At 29.0% G+C, this 19,807-nt stretch overlaps 2 protein-coding genes and 1 long non-coding RNA gene across 13 annotated transcripts; 2 read left to right on the top strand and 1 right to left on the bottom strand.

The window, feature by feature from the left end:
• Positions 1–104: 104 nt before the first annotated feature.
• On the bottom strand, positions 105–15,669 carry LOC122516926 (cytosolic purine 5'-nucleotidase). Of its 9 annotated transcripts, XM_043635167.1 has the most exons (12): positions 6,355–6,619; positions 5,160–5,483; positions 4,619–4,728; positions 4,149–4,244; positions 3,928–4,001; positions 3,641–3,854; positions 3,073–3,496; positions 2,818–2,974; positions 2,477–2,717; positions 2,105–2,342; positions 1,893–2,012; positions 105–1,805 (listed from the first exon to the last, which is right to left on the bottom strand). In XM_043635167.1, the coding sequence occupies exons 3-12, from the start codon at positions 4,693–4,695 to the stop codon at positions 1,638–1,640; spliced, it is 1,809 nt and encodes a 602-aa protein (XP_043491102.1). In that variant the 5' UTR covers positions 4,696–4,728; positions 5,160–5,483; positions 6,355–6,619; the 3' UTR covers positions 105–1,637. The 9 variants fall into 9 exon arrangements, with proteins under 9 accessions (XP_043491102.1, XP_043491096.1, XP_043491100.1 ...); XM_043635161.1 differs by lacking the exons at positions 4,619–4,728; positions 5,160–5,483; positions 6,355–6,619 and adding exons at positions 13,335–13,456; positions 15,487–15,669; XM_043635165.1 differs by lacking the exons at positions 4,619–4,728; positions 5,160–5,483; positions 6,355–6,619 and adding exons at positions 13,335–13,456; positions 14,397–14,592.
• LOC122516935 lies at positions 11,892–12,286 on the top strand. The gene is made up of 2 exons (XR_006303692.1): positions 11,892–12,009; positions 12,222–12,286. It is a non-coding gene; the product is annotated as an uncharacterized LOC122516935 (long non-coding RNA).
• Positions 15,015–19,251, top strand: LOC122516928 (O-phosphoseryl-tRNA(Sec) selenium transferase). 3 transcript variants are annotated; one of them, XM_043635171.1, is made up of 6 exons: positions 15,015–15,321; positions 17,129–17,309; positions 17,409–17,682; positions 17,754–18,129; positions 18,218–18,714; positions 18,789–19,251. In XM_043635171.1, the coding sequence occupies exons 2-6, from the start codon at positions 17,196–17,198 to the stop codon at positions 19,052–19,054; spliced, it is 1,527 nt and encodes a 508-aa protein (XP_043491106.1). In that variant the 5' UTR covers positions 15,015–15,321; positions 17,129–17,195; the 3' UTR covers positions 19,055–19,251. The 3 variants fall into 3 exon arrangements, with proteins under 3 accessions (XP_043491106.1, XP_043491107.1, XP_043491108.1); XM_043635172.1 differs by lacking the exon at positions 15,015–15,321 and adding an exon at positions 15,526–15,614; XM_043635173.1 differs by lacking the exon at positions 15,015–15,321 and adding an exon at positions 15,949–16,035.
• The last annotated feature ends 556 nt before the right edge of the window (positions 19,252–19,807 follow it).

The following is a 19,807-nucleotide window of genomic DNA, read 5'->3' on the forward strand; positions in this document are numbered from 1 at the left end:
AAATTGTCCTCCTATTCTATTACTTTATGAATTATTTTACACAATTTCTTTTTTTTTTTTTTATTTATTTTTTCCTTTTTTTTGGGTTAACATTCCATTTCACATTTTTATTTTATTTTATTTATTTTTTTCAATTTATATAATATGAAACTCTTGCAATTACATATAACACTTGATTTGTTGAATTGACTATTTAGTTAAATTAATGTTAATTGCATTCTAATGTCAATTATGGAAGAGATCTTTAATCGTCAATATTAACACTAATTCCAAACTGCATGAAATTTGAATAGTTACTTATCATTATACGCACGATTAATATTGTCATACTATTACGAATGTAAAGTTTTTATCAAAATCCGTATTATTATTCTATTTAATAACGTATAGAAACGTTTTGATCATTTTTTTAACAAGATTCTTTTCTAACTAAATAGATGTATATCGAAAAAGTTTTATGCAGTTTGTATAATTTAAGAACTCGGACGATAAAAGTATTATTATTATTATTATTATAATAATATGATAATCTCATTTTAAATTTGCTTTTAGCTATTATTTTATCCTTAGATATTTAACCATAACCTTTATGTATTAATAAACTTTCTCAGCTAAATTTCTCGTGTAAAAATGCTAATCTAATGATCAACCTTATCCTATCAACTTTTTGCGTACAATTAATATTCAGCTTTAGCTTTGATAAACATCCGATTAGTATTATTACTGAATAAGAAATAAATATAAAACATATTTCACAAATTCAGCAATGTTTCTTAATAAAATAACACAAATTAGATATATATTTAAATATATATAAATATGCATCTGTTGTGCGAAAATAATCTGTTATAAATATGTAAATTCTAATATATATTTATCTAAATTCGTAAATAATAATAATAATGATAGTAATAATAGCAATGTTTCATAAATCTTATTACATAAAGCCCATGGCCTTCGCATATTCTTGAAATAAATATAAATTTGAGATTGCATGTTAATGTTTCACACATATTATATATGTATATATAATTTTTGTGATGTACATATATTATGTGTACATTATAATTAACTACATCTGTCTTGCATGTATCGTATTCTATTCATTTTTACATATTACTGTTTTAAATTCCAAAAATTGGTATATGAAAAATCTATAATAAATAACTTCACATATTTAACAAATAATATGTTACAATCTATCATTTACATTATGTTCAAATGTTACTATATTGTAAATGATATAACAAAGTATTGTGTGTGTTATACACTTTTTTCAATACTATGATAATCCATAGCCATTTTCTTTATCTAACATATAATATGGTTATAAGTTAAAACTGTTCAAGTACAGTTTTTATTGACATTATAAAAATGAATTATGAAGCTTTCTATAATGCATATAAAACTTGTTAGATTACAAGATATGTAACAGTCAATTGAAAACATAGAAAGCATTATCAAAACATATTTATATATATATATATAAGCACAATTGAATTTTTTACTTTGAAAGTAAACTAAGCAGCATTCTGGCCTAATATTATAAATCGTAACAAATCAACAGTTTGTATTAAATTAGATTCAATAATTTTTGTTTTTAACCAACTTAAGAAACAACTAGTTATTATAATAAATTAATTACAGTTAAAATTTTTTGTAGATGCTTTAGTACTGTTCCCTTGCTTCTGAGAATCGCTATCCTCATCACTGCAGTCTTCGTCATGCGTATGTGTCACATTACGCGGTGTTTCAGGTCTTGCATGTGGAATTTGACTATTTAAGTGATCCACGTACACAGCTTTCTACAAAAAGATAAAACAATTTGAAACGTAGTAATTATTTTTTTTTTTATAGGATCATATATAACAATTTAACGTTTTAATATTTACAGCAGTCGGCCGATTTTGTTCTTCTTCTTCTTCGGAAAGTTTAAATGTTCTTGATCGACTGATCATAGGTGTTTCCATTACAAATCTTTGTTCGTGAGCAACTGTACTTTCGTGTGGCATCTTAAAATAATAATAATAAAAATAAAATTCGAATTTGTATATTAATTATCACAATTTTAATATTTAAATAAAAATATTGAATTAATACTTACCAGCATAGAAGGTGCTCTAAACATATACGAAAATGGATAGTAAATCAGATTAAGGAAAGTTGCGGCATACAAATCTGCATACCTCACTACTTGACTACTGAAAAATGTCTGCCTACTTCCACTACGAAACAATGATCCCATCATACCGTATGCTAAATCCATTTTGTGCGTGACATCTCTTATGGAAGTACGAAGTTTCGATATATCGGGCTTTTCCTTTGTGCTACTATCTAAATTTCTAAAACGGACAAAATATACACAACGTAAATAAATTTGAATACTTCAAAATATTATGTTTTTTTTTCTTTTATAAATATTATTTTAGTATTTAAATAATACTAAAAGAAAGAAAAATGTATTAATTATATTTACTTGTACATTTCCCCTAACATTACATCTAAATTTTGCAATTCGGCAAACAATTGACATTTGTCTGTCCATACATGTAATTCTTGAACTAATTCTGGCACTATCAAAAATGTTCTCCATCCTCGAATTTTTTTACTTTTTAAAATATCACCAAATATGTGATCACCGACGTATAATACATCTTTGCCTTTTGCACCTATTAATTCGGTAAAAACATCGCAGGATCCTCCCGAATAAACTTCACCTATAATATAAAATAATATTTGAATAAATTGCACATGTATATATTATATTAGAATAAATTACATATATGACTTTATGATAGCAAACAAAATTCAACTTACCAGTATGAAGAGGACCTTTATGTGTTCCAAGTTTTAAAGCACCAGTTTTAGTATCTACCTGTCTTAAGATCGTACCTTCTCCAAAAAACAATGGTTTCCTGGCATCAACAACAATAGTGTCGAAATATGTTTTCCAATTTCGGTGTGGTTCGTCAGGCTGCAAAAAAATATATATATATATATGTATATTAAAGTAATTAATAATTATACTCATTTTTCTATAATATTTTTATGAAATAAAAATGAATAACGTACCCTTGCACCGTGTGAAAAATCAAACAAATAGGTCATTATTTTATCGGTAAAAACATAATCGCTATTTGTCAATAAAAATAATTTAGCACCACTTTCTCTAATACGCGTAAGAAACATTGGTAATCGTTCATCTTTTTTGACATATTCGTCCAAGTTCTCTATAGTCTTACTTTTCAAATCCCCATGCAAGTGAATCCAATCAACTGCATTTCTTACATCTTGGAAAATGCTTTTAAAACTCATAGTAAGTTCACCTTCCTTAACACCTGTTTTTTCTCGAGTATATTGCGGTGAATTTGTGAAGAAATCTATTAGGCATGCTAAGAAATATGTTTCCGGCAAATTAAAAAGCGTATTCAAAACGTATACTCTTGATTCGTCCAATTGTAAGAATTTATTCGGATATAATTCATAAACTTGTGAGCTAAAAGAGATCGTACAAATACAAATGAATTAATTATAATAATAATAATAATAATAATAATAATAATAATAATAATAATAATAATCGTAATATTACTAATAATACTACATTAGAATATATTTTTTTATACTCATTTGTACTCACTGTTTTAAAAATTCAAATCCGTGCACACAGACCAAAATATTTCCATAGGCATCAACCTTCAATAAGTTTCCATAAAGAGTATCAAACCATAGGCCTCGTACCGGGAAACTCGGATCATATTCAAACGCTTTTATTTCTCGTGGATATCCCAAAGATACTAAACGATCTTTTAAAAGATTAAATCCAAGCTGCTCGTATTGCGGTGATTTATATTCTACAAAAAAAAATATTAATTAATACGTGAGATTTTGATCGTTCGTTTTTTTATTGTTTTTAAAAATACTAACCCGCCAATGTATAATCCATATCAAATCCATAAAATTTAATATTTTCTAAATGGAGACTGCGATTAACAAAGATCCTGTAACAAAGAAATTGATTTGTTCAAATTATTTCATTGTCTGACAAATCGTTGGCTATGTTTCCTTAACATTTTTATTCTTTAATTTATTTTTTTTTTCCTTTTTTTTTAATATCATTCTCGTTAATCCATATTGATATTTCTGACCTATTTGCAGCAATTTTTCTAGCCATCTTGCTATTAGTCCCCAAACTCTCTACTCGATCAGATGTATCAGCTTCATGCATACTGATGGTTGGATATCTAGTAAAATCAGAATCGCTCATTTGCCGCGGTGATTTGTCGTTGCTACTTATGCTCCCCATGTTTAAAAGTATCGTTAAATATCTTGACGATTATTATTAAACACCGAATTAATTTGAAACGTGAACGAGAATGATACGATTCGATTAAAACGATTACATAATTAAAATTTGGCAATGATATAAATTGATCGAATTTAATGTTTGTTAAATTCATTGAACACAAATATTTTTTTTTTCTATTATTTCTTTCATTTATTTTTCATAAACATCTATGATCGGTATCGCTATGAGACAATGCGTGTGTTTCTAATGATCTTACGAACGTAAATGTGAAATTTTCTTGAATACGAATAATTCTAACGGGTGACTTACTCGGTTTGATTTTGTCGTCCATGATTAGGGATACCTGTTTGTGGTACCGAACACTTGCTTATACTTTCTAACCACATTTTTCACAATATCATATCAATGTCGCATTCTTTCTGTTACATAAATCAATTTCATTCAATTATTATTCAATTTCTTATGAAAATTATTCTATCGAAAGATTTTTTTAGTGTCAAAAATAGAAATACCGCGCAACAAATAAATTAATTAATTTCAGAATATATATATATATAATCGTGATATCTTTTTTTCAAAATGAAACTGCAAAAACTTAATCTAAGATTCCCTTAGATTCTATCGCATTACCGATAAATAAAGCTCGATCAATGCGAATAAAAAGAAAAACAAACAAACTAGTAATTAATCCAGATATTCGATAACATTCAAACTGGTTGTGTTATAATGATCTTTCTTTTTTACAATTAATAAACACATAACGCGCCGTAGATTTTTCGTTTCAATTGATCGACAAGAGAACAAGATGTAAATTAATTATATAACGAAACGCTTAGTCGTTAGAACTTACCATATTTTGGTTAGATCAAAGAAATAACAAAAAGAAAAAGAACAAAAAAAAGAAAAAAAATAAAAGAAAAGAAATCGTCAAGGTTGTTCCTCGATACGCAAGAAAGAAAATAATCGACGAGTTAGAAAATAATTTCTAATCGATTATGAAGAAATTACGACGGTGATCTCATTTGAAAGATAAGCAAGATTCAAACGAGGAAACGCGTTTTCCAATTTAAAAAATCTTTCCAATGAGATATTGTTTCGTTGAAATCGATTAAGAATTATGTTTGGTAAGCGTTATTTCTTTTTCTTTTTTTTTTTGCAGAGAATACCTAACAACCTTAATTGAGAAAGAAGCAACAGAAGGAGGTGCGTTATTAAAGAAATTATAAGTTGGAAAAAGAGAAACGATGATCGAAAGCAGCAAAAAAAAAGAAAAATATATTTTCTAAAACGTTTTCATAATATTCAAGAGTATTATGATGATTATGACATAAATCACCTGTATGAAAAACGTGAGAGATATATTTGTTAACTAACGATAATTGTTCAAGTCAATGCAACGTAGGTATTCATTGAAAAACAAAACAAATAAAAACAAAAAGATCTTGAAAATACACGTAACAATTTATATAGACGAAATAATGTGGCAAAGAGATCATTAATTTTATAATATAATAATAATAATTATTGTTTTTTTCAATATTATACTACATCATTTTTTATTTTCTAATTACCTTTCGAATTATTACTCGTCTTAATTACGTGCAAATAGAGATAAGAATCAATGTAAAGACAACAAAATATTCGCGAAATTGATTTTCCTTTTTAATCATTCTTACTAGATACATACCACGTGTTCGTGATATTACAGGAAATGTTAATTTATTCGTTTTCCCCTGCTATCTATCGTTTATTGCGATTACAATGAAAACGAATAGAAAGAAAGAAGAAAAAAAAATAGAAAAAGATAAGAGGGAAGACAAATAAGGATATAATTATTATAATATAAATGAAAATAAAACAATTAAAGACCTAAATCCAATCTATGAGCAAAATTTCGATGCAATGAATGAATTTTGTGCAAACAATTTAAAAAGAAATGATTCGCATGGAATGAACCATTCAAATTAAATAAAAAAAATAAAAAGAAGAATACACGTTAATAATAAATAAAAATAAATATAAAAATTGTTTCTCTTCTACGTTACCACCAATCGATTGAAGGAAGGTATGTAAATAAAAACGTTGACACAAACCAAAAAATAGTGAAGAGAGAGAGAGAGAGAGAGAGAGAGAGTTAAACGACGGATTCAGCGAAATTTTGGTGACTCGCGTGGGATTTAAAGACGCAACCGATCGAAGTGACACGCATAAACGACTAAGGTGTATAGTATTTAATACGTCGTTGAAAAGTCAGGAAGAAAACGTGCACTCCGCTCGATGATCAAACCTCGACTGATCCCCACTGGGTTTGACGATACGGTTAATACACTACGATGAAACTTAATTCATCGTCTTCCGGATGTAAACTTTTCTTTTATTCTCTCTAATCAACAGAACATTTCATATATATATATGTCTTCCTCATTTTATTTCACATCCTACTTCTTTCATATACACGCATTTACACGTACACATTACGCATTCAAATCGTATTAATTATTTCTTATCAACCTTGGATAATTTTTTAATTAATAACAATTTTATTACTCGTATAAATATATTATGAGAGAACGATCGAGAAGAATTTTGTAAAATAATATTAAAATGTTTAAAATTATTTGCTGTTTAATGTCCTTAATAGTCATTTTTCAAACGATAATAATCCTCGTTTTATCTTTTATTGTTAATCGTTTAATATCGTTCTCCTTAAGGTATAAGTAGAATAATTGTAACATCAAAATTTCATCGAAATTATTTCATTTGATTTACATATAATATATATTTCACATATAATATATATATATTCCTAATAAATTATTATTATTATTACTTTTCATTTGACTTTTAGACTATATTTATCATTCGATTTAACGATATAAAACGATACTTAAGCACTTACAGAGAGCTTATAATATACAAATAGAAAAACAAAAAATATATATATTTATAAAATTTAACCAATGTTTACATTTTAAACGAATTATCGAAACCTTTCTCATATTCTCTCATATTCCATGGAATAAGTTGGATATAGCAATCAACTAATGTAAATTTGCATTAATATGTTATGGAATATAATTATTTTTCTTTGGTGATTTTATTTATTTGTAAACCAATCGAATATATTTTATCCTATGTTTTATTCCAACGATATTAGTCGACTAATGTTACGTATAATTAAACTATTTTATATAAAATACATATTTTCCATTCGTTGTCTCTATCAAAAGAGAAGTTTGGAAAGTTTCCTATTGTAAAATGATAAGTATGAAATTTTCAAGAAATATAAATTGATACGATTTTCGAAGAATAGTCTTTTTATTTTTTAATTTCATAATTGTTCTAGAAATTTCATAAAACGATTATCGAACGTGAATCATTATAAATATAATTACGTAGAATTTGAACGCGATATCTTTACAACACGATCGGTTGTACTAAAAATTATTCTTTTTCGGATAAACGATTCCATCCATTTTTCATTTTACGAATAGAAAGACGAAGAAAGAATAAAAAAAAAAAAAAATAAGAAATTAAACTTGAAAAACGAGAGTCATTAACTTTTATAATACATTTCTTCCGGTTAAAGATAATTTTTATAATGGCTTTTATTTCGGTGTGTTAGACCTTGAAAAGACTCTTTAATTACTAAGGTATGATTAGGGCACCTACGCCTTGAACGTGCTAGTTTGAGGTATCGACTTTTGAATAAGTCGGTCAAGCACTATACAAGAGGATGCAAGACTTGTTCGTGTCACGAACGGAAATTATACACTTTCGCTGCAACTCATGAAATTTATTTATCCTTCCTTCCATTTTATTTCTTTCCTCCTTTTTTTCTACTTCTCTCTCTCTCTCTCTCTCTCTCTCTCTCTTTTCCGCGAAATAACTCAATAATAACTCAATCATAAAATATTTGTATAGAGCGAGTCAATTTCTGAAATAATTTGTAAAATTAATCGCATACTTCCTTTTTTTATTTTCTCCTACCCACGATTTTAAAACTTCGTTAACAATTTGACGAGAAAGATGATTGAGTTAAAGTATCTCAGAAAAAAAACTATAAAATAAAAAAGGAATAATTTATTTAAGAAATTATTTACAAATTCTTGACTCATTCCGTATTCTCTCTCTCTCTCTCTCTCTCTCTCTCTCTTTCTCTCTCTATTTATCTATCTTTTTTTTTCCGCGAAATAACTCAATAATAACTCAATCATAAAATATTTTTACAGAGCGAGTCAATTTCTGAAATAATTTGTAAAATATTGATAGCATACTTCCTTTTTTTATTTTCTCCTACCCACGATTTTAAAATTTCGTTAACAATTGAAAAAAAAAAAAGTATAAAATAAAATAGGAATAATTTATTTGAGAAATTATTTACAAATTCTTGACACATTCCGTATATGATTAAACACAATCAAAGTAATTGTTTGTTATATTGGTATAAACATTCGTGTCTTTCTCGATTATAACTAGTGCCGATCCTAGCACGTCACGATTGCATGTTTCTTATTCCTAAGATAGTTAAAAAGAAAACAAATAAACCAAAGGAAAATTTTCCAATTGATCTTTCTTACCTAATATTATGTTTTTAGATCGTGATAGAATAATTGTCTTATTTGTTTTCATTTATTTTTTCTTAATGTATTTAATTATCAACTATAAATCAGGGATAATTACTTTTCAAATATTATTAAAATAAAAGATTACGATAACGGACAAAATTAACAATGAAAGATTTGTTATATGTAAATTGGAAAAGATAAAAAAAAGAGTAGACAGAATTCTGTTTGATAGTTTAAAAGAAAATGAACTTTGAATTTAGCGTACTTCTATCTTTCTCGAAAATTTATATATACACATATATTTATTTATATTTTTGATAGATCTCTAAGAGAAAAAGAGAAATGATGATGAAATTAAAAGCTACGGTTACGAATTGTATTCCGTTATCTGTTGACCATGAATAATCTTGTTTATACGTGTGTCTTTTCACGAGGGAATATACGAGCTTTTCGAATCTTTTATTATTCGATCTAATACCGAAACGGTATTTAAGTAGGTAGATGCAGAACAGTATTTTAAAGATCTTGGAATGAATGCAACATTTTCTAAATATAAAGTAGAAAATTTAATTGGAATGGATCGTCAATGTCATCGTGTATATTTCTTCACGAGTAAAAGCATAAACTGGTTCACATCGTCATTTTGCGTAGGCGGTCAAAGCACTATCGAAAAGAAAGGAAAAGAAAAAAAAAGAAATTAAATGAACGACAGAACAAAGTCGGTTGGATTTGAATCGTAAGTGTACTCAAGTACCGTGAGAGTCAGAATCCTTTATGATTACACATACGAGAATATAATCAGTCGCGATACTATTGAAAGGTCTTCCTAGAAAGGTGATTCATGTGACTAATGGCACGTATACGATCAATTTACAAATTTTTATAGAAATTTACCAATCTGAATTAAGTGAGAAAGATTTCAATTGTATAGAAAGTTAAGATTAATATTCATTCTCAAATGAACGCGTGTTTATAATTTTTAACAATGGACAAAATTTAATTTTATCATCGTCGTCGTCGTCGTCGTCATCTACGATTACGTCACACTTCGTTCTTATCAAAATGAACACGAAAAACGATTGATAATAAACTCTACATAATCTCGTGGAAATATTTTCATGAGAGATAAAACTAAGAAGAAATTGAAACGTTTAAAAAACAGATATCGGCTGGATATTTAATAGAAATAGTTTATCGAACATACGAAGTACATCCCAATGCATCTTCAAACAGTATTGTGACAGACTCTTGGCCGGATAACAAAATTCATCGGCAATATTAGGATAGAAGTAAGTAAGTCATACGAATTTGGCTGAACATTTTGATATTTCATCGCTTATTAGTCCTTTTAATCTTTTCCATCTGTTAAATACCTTTGTGGATTTGTGAACATGGCTTTACGCCATTTGGCGACAAAAAAGGGACAAATTTGTAAACGTCATTGGTAATCTTCTGAAATAAATCACGATGATCAACGAGAGCGTGTTACGCGCTATCAATGAAGTTTCACGCGATTATGCATTATGCAGTTCTCAATTAAACAGTGATTTGCATAAAGACAAGAACTATGACGTTTTTTCTTTATTGATCTTCGAAATAGTAAGTAATTCGAATATTCATTGTTATCCTAATGATTATCGGATATTTGTTGTACGAGATGATAAACGCAAATTTAGAAAATTGTATTAAATTTATTTTTAATCGATTGATTATGCATTGTTCCTTTTTTTCCTCCCCCCACCCCCCTCGTACCTATATCTCGTTCATCTCATTCGCGACTTTTTCATTTTCTTTCATTTCTTCTTCCACCACACGACATTTTACTCGTCATTCACAAAACTAACCGATTGACCTTTACCTGTGACCGAGTTCCCTCTTATCACTCCACGTCCCTTGCGTTCCTTCATTATAACTTTCCAGATCATTCTCGCTACTATCGTTTCTGTTCAAGCCGACCGTGCGAGAAAAGTTAAAGCCAAGAATGTTCCTGTGAAGTGATTCCTCCGGGAAGATTGTCTCATCTTGGGGAAATCGTATCCTCCTGCCTACTCCGTAAAATTATTTTCATTTTTTAATGAACCTTTCGTGTGTGTGCGTGCGCGCAAATATATTATATAAAAATATATTTTTTTTTCTTTTTTTTTCATATTTGTTCACTTTATCAAAATTTATTAACAAACTTTGTAACTGCATGAATAAATAAATATATATAAAAATATACGTGAGAGTGGGTTGAAAAGTACTGAACATTTTTTTTGCTCAATCAAACTCATTTTTATTTTTTTGAAAAGATACAAGCTTTTTTTTTTTATTGAAGCTCAAGACTTTTCAATCCCTCCCTTGTATAAACAAAAGATGTAAAGATTAATAATAAGATTAAGAGAAGAATAATCTCGATATTATTGAAAAATGAAATAATTACCAACACTATAGGGCGATTTAATTACTGAATCAATATTTTGTTGATTCATAATACAATATAATGAACACAGATTATTCACTTTACGCGAATAGAACAACAATTAAAAAAATAAAAATGAACAAATATACGGATTTAATTCTTAATTCTTTCTAATAATTAAAGTTACACCCATATGTGCGATCTGATCGGTTAGGCAAACGACTGAATAATGAATATCGATGATCGTGAATCTTCGATAACAAATTTTTCAAATGAACGAACAAACAAGAAGTGGGAGACTATAATAAATGAAAATAAATGATTACGATAAGCGTGGACACTTCGTGGATCGCCAAAGGTCATTCATGCGATGATAAGAAAGAAAGAAGTAGAGAACAAAAAAGAAATAAAAAAGATTGACGAAGAAGAAAGAACGATGAAGTGTTGCATATTTTAACAGCAGTGCTTATTTTCGTATGCTAATTAAAATACACACGAGAAAGATAAAAACATATTCTCTTAAGATAAATGAAATTTTAAAATATACATAATTATTAATAAATAATTTATATACAACAATACAATTTCGAAACAAATAAATATGCGAATGGGTTAAAAAGTTGTAAGCCTCAACGAAAAATTATTTTTCGTTTTGTTTTAATAAAAGAGCAAGTTTGACCGGAAAAATATGGTTTCTCTTCTTCAGGCTAACAACTTTTCAACTTACCCATGTATGTACATAAATATATATATATACATACACATTGCTTATTACACAATTTCAGTTCTTGCAAGTAAACAAACGCGATAAGAGAGACCTCCCGCAGAATCCTATATTTCATTTGACTTTATTTTGATTGCAATATTCGAAAAGTATCGAGTAAAGACTCGTTTAATTTGTGTCAAGTTATCATTTGTAAATAATCTTATTATTCTTTGCCAGGCAGAAAACAATGACGATAATGCAATCTTCGTAACGATCGTACGTTTAATCGTGTGTTTTGCAAATAAAGATAAAAAAAAAAAAGAAGACGCGGAACGATGGGACTATAACAAAGGATGAACGAAAAATGATAAGGAATATTTAATCAAATTTGTAAAAAATAAAAAGAAAAAAGAAACGATGAGAGAAGGAAAATGCAAGGAAAAATATTATACCTAATCGAGGAGAATAATATAATAAACTGGTTTCGGATAATAATGGTGTGGAAACTTATAAATTCGTTTTATCTCGGAGGACCGAGTAAGATCTTCGTTCTTTTAACGAGTTGCACGCTTTTCCAGAAATATATTTGATCTGGGTTTCTCCTTCTTGATTTAAAAGGAAAGAGAGAGAGAGAGAGAGAGAGAAAGAGTACGAGTTATGAACGAAACCACAACGGATATCGTAAAATATCGAATTGTACATAATCGATGAGAGCAATCGATTCTATCCAAAAATTGGATTGCTTTATTATAAACACTTCAATAAATACTAGTAAAAATACATCAATAAATACATCCGATAAATCGGTATGTTGAATTTAAAAATGAAATAATTTGTTGATTTAAAAAAAGAAAAAAAGAAAATATTTTTATTAAACGTTCGTTATCGACTATTAATCGTGCTTAACGATACGACCATGACCTTGCTTCTTTGTTTTATTGTAAAGTTTTTTCCGTATCGCGCGATGTGTGTATGCGTTTGTATATGTGTATGTAGACGCGCGCGCGTGCGTGCACGAACGGATGTTATACAAAGGAAGAAGGTGCAATGCAGCAAATTTGGATCACGTTGCGACATACTTTCCTTATTCTTTCGTAATGTGTTCTTCTTAAATTATTATCGATGATACGAAAAGATAAAATATCACATAAAGTTGAACGAAACTCGTGTATATACGTATTCAATAATCCCATTGTGAATGAAATAATATTTCTATTAAAACAGGTCGTATCTCATTTGTGTCAGGGAAAGAGAATATGAGAGAAAAATAAGAAGAAAAATCGTCATGTTTAGTCGCGTCATTAGATAGATGCGATTAGATGACATTTGCTAATAAAATTCTTTACTAACCTTTGACTGGCTTGCCGGTACCATTTCTTATGACCCGAGGGGTCATTATCATTTTGCGGTGTCGATGGGAATACGTTTCCATGATCACCATGCGAATTACAGTTCTCCAGTTCCATGATCAACTGTAAAAGTGTTAAGAACCAAAAATAGAATCAACGTGTGTACGTTGACTAATTTTACCTTTTCCCAATTTGGATTGTTTCTTTTTTTTATCAATGCGCGATATTTTTTATTTGATAAACGACGATTATTTATTCCGTGTGTTTTGGGATTAATTAATTGTTGTCGATATTATTTCGAAGTATTATCTTATACGCGAGTGTTTTGATTATATAAAAATACAAATTATTCTGCAATAAGACCCGGAAGAGTGAGGTTAACTAAACTCTTATAAATGCTGCAAGATTTCGCAATACACATATATCAATCAACGCACTCTGCTGTTCTTATTTTTCTTTTAAGAATCTTTTCTTTTCCTTATATTTTTATAAAAATGAATGTAATTATAATCGTAATTATCTTATTTAGAAATAATTATCTCATTTTTAATAGTTGACAAGAGTAAGGAATTTGATATTTGCATAGATAAAGCCGATTAGAGAAGATCAGTAACTGGACATCTTTATCGGATGCAGAGACAAAGTAGTAGGATTCGATCGATTATTAAAAACCTGACACGCATTTCCTCTTTCTGATTAAACCGAATTTGAAAGAAAAAACATTTTTCTTTTTCATAGTATTTTAATATCATTAATACAGGATATTCAATCTTAAATAAACGTTTATAAAAATGTCTACGTGTTCAAAGAAATGCGTATGAATCATATGTTACGATGATACAAAAAAAAAAAGAAAAACATTTAAATTGAAATTAATCGATAATTAATTAATGAAAAAAAAATAAACAAGAAACATAGATGATAATTCATTAGACGAAAAAGAAAATGAAAAAGAGTATACGATTATCTCTAATCTTTATGTCTGTTTCGCATAAAGCGTGAAAATAGTGAACAGCCATTCCTTTAGACCGTTACTCGGAGTAAATAGAAAATAAATTCGTACCTAGTGATATCTCTGGTTGGATGCAGTTTGATTTGAGATTAAAACACAGAACGATTTAAAATGTTCTTTTTGGCAACTTCGAAATAGAATTTATCGGGCGCCAACCTGTCATCGATAGTTATGTATATCGAGAAAACAACTGACGACCACGCACCGTGCAGATTTGCCGCAGACTGAGGTCAATTCACTGAACTGTGTTGACCTCGACGCAGGTATGCCAATCGAACAGTTTCAAATGTTACTAAGCCTGATTCGTATTTTCTGAATTTGACGTGCGCGCCAAATCTTATCATCCTCCTTTTTCAAGCAATAAAATCAAAGGGGAGACGCATATTTTTTAGCACAAATCAAATTCATTTGAACGATGAAATAATCGATTCTTACGTTTATTTATTGACCAATAAGAGTACAAGAGTATAGCCTAGATAAATGTTTATTTGATTTAAATCGAAATCAATAAATTCTTATTGATATGATTTATATATAAATAACGAAACGATATAATCGATTAATCGAATCGAATCGATTCGACAATCTTTTTATAAAATGCATTATCCTTATATTTAATAAAAATATATATGTATATTATAAAAGTCGATCGATAAAAAATACCCCGTAGCGAGTTTTAAGTACGAAATCAAAATAACCAACACAGTGTACTGGTTATGTATATACATCTGCGTGATAAAAAGAAAGAATTTCATATTTACGCGCGCAATTTGTTTCGGCATATGCGCGCTATTTTTTGTCTATCTTATCATCGATCTCGTAATAGAATTCACAAAATAGAAACGAGTAATAGATGATGACGGAGATACAACAAAGGTCGAATTAATTGTACTAACCTAAGGAAGTAATACGACGCGTTTGAACATTGGGGAAAAATAAAAAAAAAGGGAAAGGAAAACGAATATAACAGAGAAAGGTAGGAAAGAATATAAAACATACTTGAGATGGTTAACTCGATCGATGAAGATCGAACTTGACTCGCATTTCTCATTCTTCGATTCGATGGACGAAATGAAAAAATTGTAAAATAATAATGGTAGAGCGATATTTATATTAATGATGAATAAAATAATGAAAGCACCTGCCGGATGGTCGATTCACGGATAACACGCGGATCACTTTGACCCGCCTTGGCGACGGACGACGAATTCGTCCGTAGCGCCCTGTGTAAACCGTCCGTCCGCCGTTGCCCGAACGACAAAATCCGAGGTAAAAGCCCGTACTTCGCTATTTTCGCGAACTTCAACACGTCCACAGTACTCATCGTGTTGAGCACGATTGGAACGTAGACTTCGTCTATCCCGTGCACGAGCAATTACGTTGCATTCTTTCGTTGTTGCGTAAAATTAATCCGATTTAGGTGACCTCGACGTAACATAACCTACAAATCCGTCTTGAACTACCGCCTTCTGGTTCTCCTTCTTCTGACAACTCTTTCGTGCCTTTACGTAGACCAATTCTCTATCGACATTTTTAATTCCTTAATCTAATCGATATTTTTTCTTTCGAGAACTTATCTCGGTGTCATATGATTTATTATTATCGGGATATGTTTTCTATCGAAAGTGAAAACCTGATGTGTAATAACTCGGACCCTTTTAGGCTCACGGCCCAACCCACTTTTTAATCGGTGATTTGTTTTATGTCGAATTTTTAACTCCTTCAATATATTTTGATAAATGCATTTAACGAACATTTTTTGTGACAATTTGATCATTGCAATTTCTAAGTTCTTATGATTTTTTTATTTTTCTACTCTATTATTTTTTTGGTTTTCATCATGATTTGGTATTCTTCATCCTAGAGGAACTCAATTAGTGTGGTGACATAACATAACCTTCCTCTACATGTGAAATAAAAGTGTATGTATGTTTCTGTGTGTTTGTATGAGAGAGAGGGAGAGCATTTGTTAAAGAACATTTTTTTTATTTACTCTTCCTCATCAAAAATACATTATGATTTTGTAATATATTCACGTGTATGTGTGTGTGTGTGTGTGCGTTATCTCATATTTTATCGTATGTTTTGTTCCAACCTTGTACTACACATTTATCATTATTATTACTGACATATGATGCGCTCTATTTTATTCATCATACTTTTTATCACTTAATTACTATCACTTTCATTTATATTTACATAAGTATTCAGTTTTGTACTATGCAAATGTTCACTTTATTAAGTTGATCTGTTACTTCTATTTTGTTACAAATTTTTGAATAAATTTCTTTTTAACGCATCACATTTGTATTTTTTTGTATTAATCATCTTCTTTATTTATTCGTATAGTATATAAGATATCTTTTTATATTAGGAATATGTTTTTTACTATAATTCTAAAATCTAACATTACGTTACAGTAACGGATACCATATTATGTTAAGAAATTTTATTATTTGTTCATTGTCATTGAAACGTTATTTTTTTAAATAAAAATTGTGTCTACTTTCATATATTTTCTTTTATTTTAGATATTAGTTTAATTAATTATCTTTATTTGTTTCATATTATCATTCGACAGAAATTTGTTTCAAGTTAAGCGAAATTATGTTGCATTATAAATATAGTTTTTCTGCGCACATCTTTAAACTCTTGTAAATATTATAAATGTTAAATACACGATATTTGTTGATCTTATCGTAAGATAATAGTTATAAGTAAAATATTATTCTTTATAATATATCATTAATAATTCATTGCAATTTCTTTTAATAATTATCAAGCAATGGTGTACTAAGACATCGATCAACATAATATTTGCAAAGTAAGAATATTAAGCCAGTCTGAAAAATGAATAATCAAGCATTCAGTTTGGCAGAAAAGCTTATACCTTCTACGTATGTGCAACAAGGTTTAAATGCAAAGAAAATTCGCGAAAACCATATAAGACATTTTATCGAACATGTATGTATTATTTACAGACATATCAAATATTATATTTATAATTATATATTTCTATTTATAAATAAAAATATATGTCATACATTTTTATATCAAACATAGAGACAATGGCCAGAAGAGGGATGGGACGACGCAACAATAGAAGCTTTTCTTTCCGATCTATCCCAAATGGATAGCAACAATTTTCCTTCTAACTGTAGTGTTGGAGAACGTGAAGCAAGAATTGTATCGAATATTGTAGCAAGGAGACATTTTCGCATGGGACACGGTATTGGTAGATCAGGTGATTTAGAAGAAGTACAACCGAAAGCTGCTGGTAGTAGTCTCATGTATAAATTAACAAATGCTCTGGTATTGGAAGTATTGCGCTATATGGGTAAGAGAAAGAAATCGAATATGTTGAAAATTGAATTAAACATTTATACATATATTTATGTATACTCGTAGGTGTAAAAAGTATAGCTGGTTGTTTCTTATCTCCTATGGCTACAGGCATGAGTTTAGTATTATGTATGCTGACTCTCAAACAAGATAGACCACGAGCAAAATATGTTTTATGGCCTCGAATTGATCAAAAATCAAGTTTCAAATCTATAATTACAGCAGGTTTAGAACCTATAGTCATTGAAATGCAAATAGTTGGTGACGAATTAAAAACAGATATACAAATGCTCGAATCTCAAATGGTAGCTCTTGGAGAAAGTGTAGTTTGTGTATTAACAACAACAAGTTGCTTTGCACCTAGAGCATGCGACTCGGTTGATTCAATTGCAATTTTGTGTACACAATATAATATACCTCATTTAGTGAATAATGCTTATGGGTAAGAATTTAGTGAATGTTCTTTTAACAATTTTTAAATATTTCTGATACAGGTAAGAATGAGGTATATTTGACTATATTGTTAAAAGGTTACAGAGTTCAAGATGTATGCGTCTCATACAAGAGGCATCACGTAAGGGTCGCGTTGATGCATTTGTTCAAAGCACTGATAAAAATTTTCTTGTACCCGTGGGTGGTGCAATAATTGGATCATTTGATAAAAACATTTTGAGTCGTATATCAAAAATGTATCCAGGTCGTGCAAGTGCAAGTTCTACTATGGATGTTATGATAACATTATTAAGCCTTGGCATAGCAGGTTACAAACAACTTATTACTGAACGTAAAGAAATGTATGCCTATCTTAAAGAGGAACTTGGAAAAATAGCAGCGAAACATGGAGAACGTTTATTAGATACGAAAGGAAATCCAATATCAATGGGAATGACATTACAGTGTTTAAGTCATCAACATGATAATAAGCAAGTTACAACCCTAGGCTCGATGTTGTTCCTTCGTAATGTTAGTGGTACTAGAGTAATCACTACAACAGACTCTAAGCACATTATCTCGCACAAGTTTGAAGGTTGTTATCATTATTATCACCTTTTTTATTTGAGTTTGAGAACATCTTTTCATATTGTAAAATCGTATTTTTAGGGTGGGGTGCTCATAATAGTAATTACCCAGTACCATATCTAACTGTTGCTGCAGCTTTAGGTATGAAAAGATCAGACGTTGAAGCATTTATACAGAGACTAGATAAAGCATTAACAAAAGTACGAAGACGTTCTGCTTCTGTAACTCCGACAGCATCACTTGCTGGATCTAGTATTAATGGAGATGCTGGTGGTGCTGGTGGACCAGGTGAATCCAGCACAGCTTCAACCAGCCGTGCAAGTAGTAAAGATAGTTTGCGAAAATGAACCGTAATCAACGCAACTGGCCAGTCAAATCAGCACATTAATATTAATTTGTAAGTAAGTTATTACTTGCAATTAATATATTTTTCATATCTCTGCATAATTACTTGTATCAAAACAACAATCTTAAATTTGATTATATAAAGGTGAAATATATTTTTACATAATATTATTTAAAATATACACATATTTAAACAGAGAATATTTTTTTCACATTGTAATATTTCTTTTTACATATCAACTAATAATTTTTATTTCTTTATGAAAAGATTATCTGAAATAATAAAATTTTACTCTACGATATTTTTATATATTATAATAAACAATGACACATGTTTTTAAAGCAAATTAATACGATACAGTACATATTGCAGAGACATGAAATAAAATAATGAACTGACTTGTCTGTCCACTTGCGTTGTGATATTGTCAATTCCTATCTTAAGAGACAAGGCAATTGGATGTTGAGTAAATGATATTAAATGAATGTCAAAAGCTAATGAAAAGAAATCAAGAAATAATAAAATAACGTTGTCTTAGTTATCTGTTACAAGACATTCAATTATAATGTGCGCTGGTCGCAAATATCATTATGAATTGTTTACAAATTTATATTTTTTATGAAACAAAAATATAAAAAAATTGTTCTGGTGCATTTTAATTCTAACTTATCACGTTGTAAGATATAATATTAAATTTTACATTATATGTTATTACACAAGGAGACAATTAATTCTCGTTAAATATTGTTTGAAT

This window comes from Polistes fuscatus, unplaced genomic scaffold (genome assembly GCF_010416935.1).
Source record: "Polistes fuscatus isolate 324 unplaced genomic scaffold, CU_Pfus_HIC Scaffold2, whole genome shotgun sequence".
Taxonomy (NCBI): domain Eukaryota; kingdom Metazoa; phylum Arthropoda; class Insecta; order Hymenoptera; family Vespidae; genus Polistes; species Polistes fuscatus.